General features: G+C 38.5%; 1 protein-coding gene across 1 annotated transcript in view; it reads left to right on the forward strand.

The window, feature by feature from the left end:
- The first annotated feature begins 1375 nt into the window (after positions 1 to 1375).
- LOC114922842 (vomeronasal type-2 receptor 26-like) overlaps positions 1376 to 7363 on the forward strand; it is a 10817-nt gene continuing 4829 nt past the window's right edge. The window contains exons 1-5 of the mRNA XM_029284901.1: positions 1376 to 1551; positions 3238 to 3532; positions 4039 to 4878; positions 4971 to 5117; positions 6511 to 6738. Coding sequence (XP_029140734.1) covers positions 1376 to 1551; positions 3238 to 3532; positions 4039 to 4878; positions 4971 to 5117; positions 6511 to 6738 — 1686 coding nt within the window. The remainder of the gene's footprint in view (positions 1552 to 3237; positions 3533 to 4038; positions 4879 to 4970; positions 5118 to 6510; positions 6739 to 7363) is intronic.

Genomic DNA, 7363 nt, shown 5'->3' on the forward strand with positions numbered 1-7363 from the left:
TCACACAAAGTATTAGTACCGTTTTATAAAACCCTAGTGAGACCACATTTGGAATACTGCAACCAATTTTGGTCACCATACTACAAAAAAGATGTTAAGACCTTGGAAAAAGTTCAGAGAAAACCAGCTAAGATGATCCAAGGCCTGAAGACTAAAACATACGAAGAATGGCTGAAGGACTTGGGTTTGGCTAGTCTAAAGAAAAGAAGAAATAGGGCAGACATGACAGCAGTATTCCAGTATCTGAGGGGTTACCACAAAGAAGAGGAGGTCAAATTATTCTCCAAAGCACCAGAGGGCAGGACAAGGAACAATGGTTGGAAACTGATCAAAGAGAGAAGCAACCTGGAATTAAGGAGAAACTTCCTGACAGTGAGGACAATTAACCAGTGGAACAGGTTGCCTTCAGAAATTGTGGGCGCTCCATCACTGGAGAGTTTTAAGAAGAGATTAGACAGCCACTTGTCTGAGATGATATAGGTTCTCCTGCTTGAGCAGGGGGCTGGAGTAGAAGACCTCCAAGGTCCCTTCCAGCTTTATTCTATTATAAAAGCCCTTCAAGTCCTTGGAGGAAAATTGGGGTAGGATTTCCCCCCCCCCAAAAAAACCACACACCTAAGTAAAGGGTCAACCAAAATAAGCAATATATCATCTATGGGCTTATTTTGCACGTCATATAAATATTTTTTTTCAAACGAATAAGGGATTCATAAAAAATCTCCCTCAGTGATTCTTTGAAGTTTGTTGTGCTTAGTAGTGGTCTACAGAGATATCTTTGGAGCAAGTAGAGATTTCAGCCATAAGTATTCGGTTTGGAAAGAATCTCATGGGTAATGATTAATTTTATAGAAATAATGCATAATTCTTTTCTGAGGTATCGCCTTAAACCACTAAAGAGAGGGAAACGGAATAATAACTCTCCAAACCCAGGAGGTTCCATTTGGAAGAGGTGACTATTTATGGGCAATTAAGCTAAATGACTATTATTGATGTTTCATTACACAGCTCCAATAGTTTTCCACAAAATACTGAGACACAATTCAAAAGTCAGTCTGAAAGAGGTTATAAAACCATTCACATCTGCAGTTGAGGAAAAAGAGGCAGGCAGATTCTTGTCCCTTTGGACTCTGGTAGTGAGTTCCATTCACTAGAATGTGCTTGTCCAGCAGGATATGTTCTGCAAACCATGTTGATTTCAACCAACGAAATGGCAGAACTGATATAATTATGCGTGTTAACTGGATGTGTTACTAGATTTTGTAGTAGATGGGAAATAGTCTCTCCATTTGCAGTGGTGGGGTTCTAGACAGTAAGTAATAAGGCTCCTCTAGAGAAAATGTTGAGGGAAGTGATCATATTGTGGTTGATGGTTGGCATGAAGTGCCAAATAGATGCCACAACTTGCCCCAGAAGTGATCCTTCTCATCTCCTTCATGAATGGTATAAGCCAGGAAACCTCCTCATTGGTGGGATCACAGCTCAGGTTATATATGTGCTTGAGGAACATTCCTTTAAGGAACATCCTTCACAGAAGTCATTTATGCCCCCTCTGTAAGTAATTCTCTTCCTGTTTTTCTAAATTAAGCAGAGTAAATTGTAACACTTCACACCAACTTATAATCAGTATTATTTCTAATCAAAGTTTCCAAAGCATAGCCAACGTTTCAGCCTCACTAGTAGCAATGTGAGAAGAGCATTATTATTGTGAGGAGTTATGGACATATTTTGATTTCTCCTTCATATTAACAAAAACCTAGAGGTTCACCTAGCCTCCTTCTTTTCTACTCTTACTAAAGATGGGGGGGGAGATTTTCACGTAGATTCAAAGCTTCTGTTGATGTGAAGGTCTCAGACTTTTGATTCTCATCCTGGAGTAGTCAAGCTTGGGAGTGGGGGGAACTTAAAATCCCTTTGTTTATGGTGTGCTTATTGTCTTTGGATCCAACCCCTCCCCCCAATTGTCTGGATCATTGCTCTGATACTTGGTAAACCAGCCTCAAAGAATCTTTTGGAATCTTAAAAACCCCTAATTGTATTATTGGATATGTTTTTGTGGATCAAGTTAACTACAGTAATACAATAGTTACTTCACAATGGTCTTTTTTGATGAATATGATCCAGGTTGTTAGAGTCATTGTGTATATTGTTGGGATATGATAATGATTGGCTGGCTGCTGAATCAGTCTTTGCATAAAATTTCCAAAAACACTTAAACGCTTCAGACAATATTGCAAGTAAAGAATTGGGTCTTTTGGATAGTGGTTGACCACACCTTCTCCATTGAACCTTCACTTCCTTCCTTGTATTCAAATTCTACCATGCTTATAAGGGTCTCAGTGTCCCCATCTGCCAATTTCCTACTCCAAAGGAATCATCTTTGCTCTCTGTAAGAATCTGCAGATGTCTACTTTCGTCTTGGAAAATCTATGCAGGCTTATAAAATGCACAATCTGATTCCCATCCATCTCTTCTTGTTTAATGATGAAAATAATACAGTATTTTTTTAAAAAAGCTTTTGATATCCTCCAGATGTTTTGTGATTGTTAATAGAACCAAAAAAGGTCAATCCCACCCCCTTAAGAAAGATGTCAGGTGAAAGTTGCCCAGCACAGCTTTAATTGAGAACAGTCTAGTCTACAGCTCTGAAATATTTTTGATAGAAATCTATTGTAGCATCAAATCTTGGAATCAAAATATCCTAAATCCACATTGGGGCAACTGAGATTTGAAGGTTTCTCCTTAAGCAGAAGAAACTTTGAGCAGCATGGCCAACCTAAGGCAAGTGGGTTTGTCTGATTTATCACAGATGATCATTAAAGCATTAGCATAGGTGAGATCTTATTACTTATAAGAACTGCAATAACAGGAAACCAATATGATGAATATTATACGAGGAGAAGGAGAAACAAGTGGTCAGATTCAGCAGGATCACAGAACACCCTGTAACAATGAACTCCAATAATTCAATCAGGCTTTAACAGGATTTAGCATTAATGATAAAAAATAATAAAATAAATAATAAAATAAAATAAAATCAGCCTGTGTTCTAGTACCAATAAATTGCACATATTTTCCAACAAGTGAGTCCAAAGATACAGACCTTTGTTTCGTGCTACACCAAATATTCCTCACTGGTGTTGCTATCACATTATTTCTATTGTTAATGTTGCCTCATTGAACACATTCTGCTTTCATCAGCCCCTCTGCATATCACTTATTTCTAAATTATGTTTTCAGAGCCATTTTAAAATTGTTTCAGCATTCCTTGAATTTGGCATTTGCTGTGGAACAAATCAACTCAAACACAAGACTCTTGTCTAACGTTACTCTGGGATTTTTCATCTCTGACAACTATTTTGATGCCCGGCTGACTTACCGTTCCACTTTGGAACTGCTCTTCCGATCCGATCGGTTGGTTGTCAACTACAGGTGTGATACCAAGGAGAATCCCATTGTGGCCATTATTGGAGGATTTGGTGCTGATATCTCATTCTTCATGTCAGATATCATAAGTCTTTATAAAGTCCCTCAGGTAAGATATGTAGGAAAACCCATCCATCTGGCAAAATTGAAGAGAACGGGGAACAATTCTTTTCTAAATAGGGCTTAGATTATGCTTTAATGATGCAGTAAAGAGCCTGATAAAGTTTAGGAGTTGGATTTAAGCCCTATCTGATGCATCACATTGGAAATAGAGGACAGAAGTTGAGAACTTAAGCTGCTCGTCTAGTTGCGACTTGGCTGAGACTATGTCCATCAAATTCTCTCAGCCAAATTGACAGGGCTGCTTAGAGAGTTGCATATGTCCTCTTGTGTGCCTGAAGGGAAAGCAGGATTTAAATTGAATTGAGAAAAATAAATCGCATTCCATTTATTTACCATTTAGTCGATAGCAATCATAATGGTGCAAGATTCAGATACAATTGGGAATGGAAGCTCATGCAAGAAAAGACCTTCTGTGGGTTGTTGAAGAAAATACATTTCTCAGGTTAGTTGAGGCATATCAATCATAAGAACCAAGTGTACATTTTATTTTAGCTCGCCTATGGCTCTTTTGCTCCAAAGAAGCATGGGACAAAGATGGCTGCTTCCTTTTACCGCATGGCTCCCAATGAAAGCCTTCAGATTGTGGGGATTATCCATTTGCTGAAGCACTTTGGATGGACATGGATTGGTCTTTTAATTATGGATGATGACAGCGGAGACAATTTCCTCCAAGCCCTGGACCCACTTCTTTTTGAGAACAGGATCTGTTCTGCCTTTGTGGAGAGAATACCCAAACAAGTATATTTTTCTATGTTTCAAAATGTTATAGTGTATAAGGTATGTCATTATTTGTCCCATACCGATATCAATACATTCATCTTCTATGGGGACAGCACCACCCTGATGTTTTTGTTATTGTTCCTTAAATATTACGACAGTTGGAAAGGAGTGGGAAAAATATGGATTTTGACAGCTCAAATGGATTTAATGTTAACAAGCTTTCATCGACCCTCAGATCTGCAATTGTTTGATGGAGCAATTTCCTTTGATATTCATTCCAATCAACTGCCAGGATTCAATGAATTCCTTGGGGCCATCAAACCATTCCAGACCCAACGAGATAGCTTGCTGAAAGAATTCTGGGAGCAAGCCTTTGATTGTTTGTTTTCAGAGAGCAATAAACAGGCGGAAAATGGTGAAGCATGTACTGGGAGGGAAAATCTAAAAAAACTTCCTGCAAATTTATTTGAAATGACCGGCCACAGCTACAGTATCTACAATGCAGCGTGTGCTGTAGCACACACGGTTCTTCGCATGAACTTACTTGGGTCTAAATACAAAAGAGTAACAGAGAGTAGAAGCGTTGAACTTGAAGATCCACAGACATGGAAGGTAATAACTGGTGAATAAAAGCCCTATATTTCCAGGAGTAGTTTAGTAAAGGTATACCACATTTTTTTATTCAATCTCAATTTATTGAGGAGGTAGTGAAATATACAAGTCCTGTGGAAACTGACTTCTTCACTTCTGTAGAGTGGTTGAAGCTAACAGGAGACATGATGACAGTCTACCAGAAGTTGAAGGACTGTCACCCCAAAGAGATTGTGGGTTTATATCTCAGTGAACCACAAGTAGTTTTCTATTTCTATAAGTCCACATTTCTTTCTCTACTTTGAATAAGAGAAAATTACAGTTTCTACTGCCAAAAGATACATCCGATAGGTTGGTTGAAATAGAATAATGGAATAACAGAATAGAAAGGGAACTTGGATGTCCCTTTCAGAACCCCATTCAAGCAGAAGACCCTATACCATTTCAGTCAAATGGCTGTCTTCTTCAAAACCTCCAGTGATGGAGCACCCATCACTTCTGGAGGCAAATTGTTCCACTAATTATTTGTTCCCCGGTCAAAAAATTTCTCCTTAGTTCTAGGTTGGTTCTCTCCTTGATTAGTTTTCATCCATTCCTTCTTGTCCTGCCTTCAAGTGCTTTGGAGAATAGTTTGACTCTCTTTTTGTGGCAGCCTCTCAAATATTAGAACACTGCTTTTATTAAACTAGACATACCCAATTCCTGCAAACATTCTTCAAATGTTTTAGCCTCCAGCTCCCTAATCATCTTTGTTGCTAGTTTAACAAAGAGAAGGATGAGGGGGGACATGATAGCAGTGTTCCAATATCTCAGAGGCTGCCACAAAGAAGAGGGAGTCAAGCTATTCTCCAAAGCGCCTGAAGGCAGGACAAGAAGCAACGGATGGAAACTGATGAAGGAGAGAAGCAACCTAGAAGTAAGGAGAAACTTCGTGACAGTTAGAACAATTAACCAGTGGAACAACCTGCCTCCAGAAGTGGTGAATGCTCCAAAACTGGAAGTTTTTAAGAAGAGACTGGACAGCCATTTGTCTGAAATGGTGTAGAGTTCCTGCCTGAGCAGGGGGTTGGACTCGATGACCTCCAAGGTCCCTTCCATCATCATCATCATCATCATCATCATCATCATCATCATCATCATCATCATCATCATCATCATCATCATCATCATCATCATCATCAATCATTATTATTATTATTATTATTATTATTATTATTATTATTATTATTATTATTATTATTATTCTCTGCACTCTTTCTAGAATGATAAAATAACAAAAATACTGCCTTCCCAATCTCCATGTAGAGTCTTCAATTATTGGCCTTTGATAGAATCCAGCTCCGGAAGAGATGTTAAGCCATGACATAAGTTATTTTGCTTTTGAATCTAGTTTTTTGGATTGCAGATGTCCACTATCACAATGATGTCAGTATGATCACAGATGCCCCAGTTTTCTCTCTGCTCTGGAAGCCCATAATTAAGAGTTGTGCAGTGTGTCACAGTTAAGTGATAGTCATACTTAAAACAGCTTGACATAAATCGGTGGGAATTAAGTAAAGCCATTTTCATTTCTACAGATATAAATTTCAGGAAATCTTTATGTAATACAGTTTGTGCTTCCCCTTATTTTTCCCCCCTCTTCTTTTTACTTAGTTTCACTCCTTTCTCCAAGGCCTTTCATTCAATAATTCACTTGGAGAAACTGTGTCCATCAGCCATCAAGGAGAAGTGCTTTCTGGATTTGACATTACAAATGTGGTCATGTTTCCAAACAATTCCTACCATAAAGTGAAAATTGGAAGGGTGGGTACCACAGCACTTGACAGAAACAAATTTGTGATTCATGAAGATTTAATTGTGTGGCCCAAATATTTTAAGCAGGTATGTATTTTAAGGTATTTTTATTATTCTGGATAAATGATTTGGGGATGAGACATGAGTTTAATGGTACAGCCTGCTTTCTGATCCTTCAATCAGATAAAATTTAGCACTCTGTACTCAAGGTATGGCTGTATTTTCCTGCTCTGAGGTAATTACAATTGGCAAATAATTTGCATTTTTTTTATACAGGGAAGATTGGGAATTATGCTATCATCCCAGCCCCAAGGGAACAATGAAATAAAATTCAAGAAACATTAAATAATAAATATAAAATAATAAATATAACAATAAATATAAAAATAATTGAGAATATAATAAAAAATGCTCCCACCCACTTTGGACCAGTGATCAGAAATTTGAGAATTAGTGGACTAAGGAATGTATATCCAACTTTACTGTGGTTCACACAGCAAACTTTTGAGGTAGTTGTGTGGGATCGCAAAATCCCGGGGTCCCGCTCCCTGCAGGACGGTGGTGATGTACGTTGGCCTAAACCAACGGGCCTCGCTTTAGATCAGGAAACACACGGGCAACATGCTTCTTCAGGTGAGATGGCAGGCAAAGACCCTCAAGCCTCTCCGTGCCTCCCTTTTATTCGTACATTAGCATAATCAAGGGGGGGGTG

Source organism: Protobothrops mucrosquamatus, unplaced genomic scaffold (genome assembly GCF_001527695.2).
Source record: "Protobothrops mucrosquamatus isolate PMUCROS unplaced genomic scaffold, P.Mucros_1.0 scaffold1085, whole genome shotgun sequence".
In the NCBI taxonomy this organism is placed as follows: Eukaryota; Metazoa; Chordata; class Lepidosauria; order Squamata; family Viperidae; genus Protobothrops; species Protobothrops mucrosquamatus.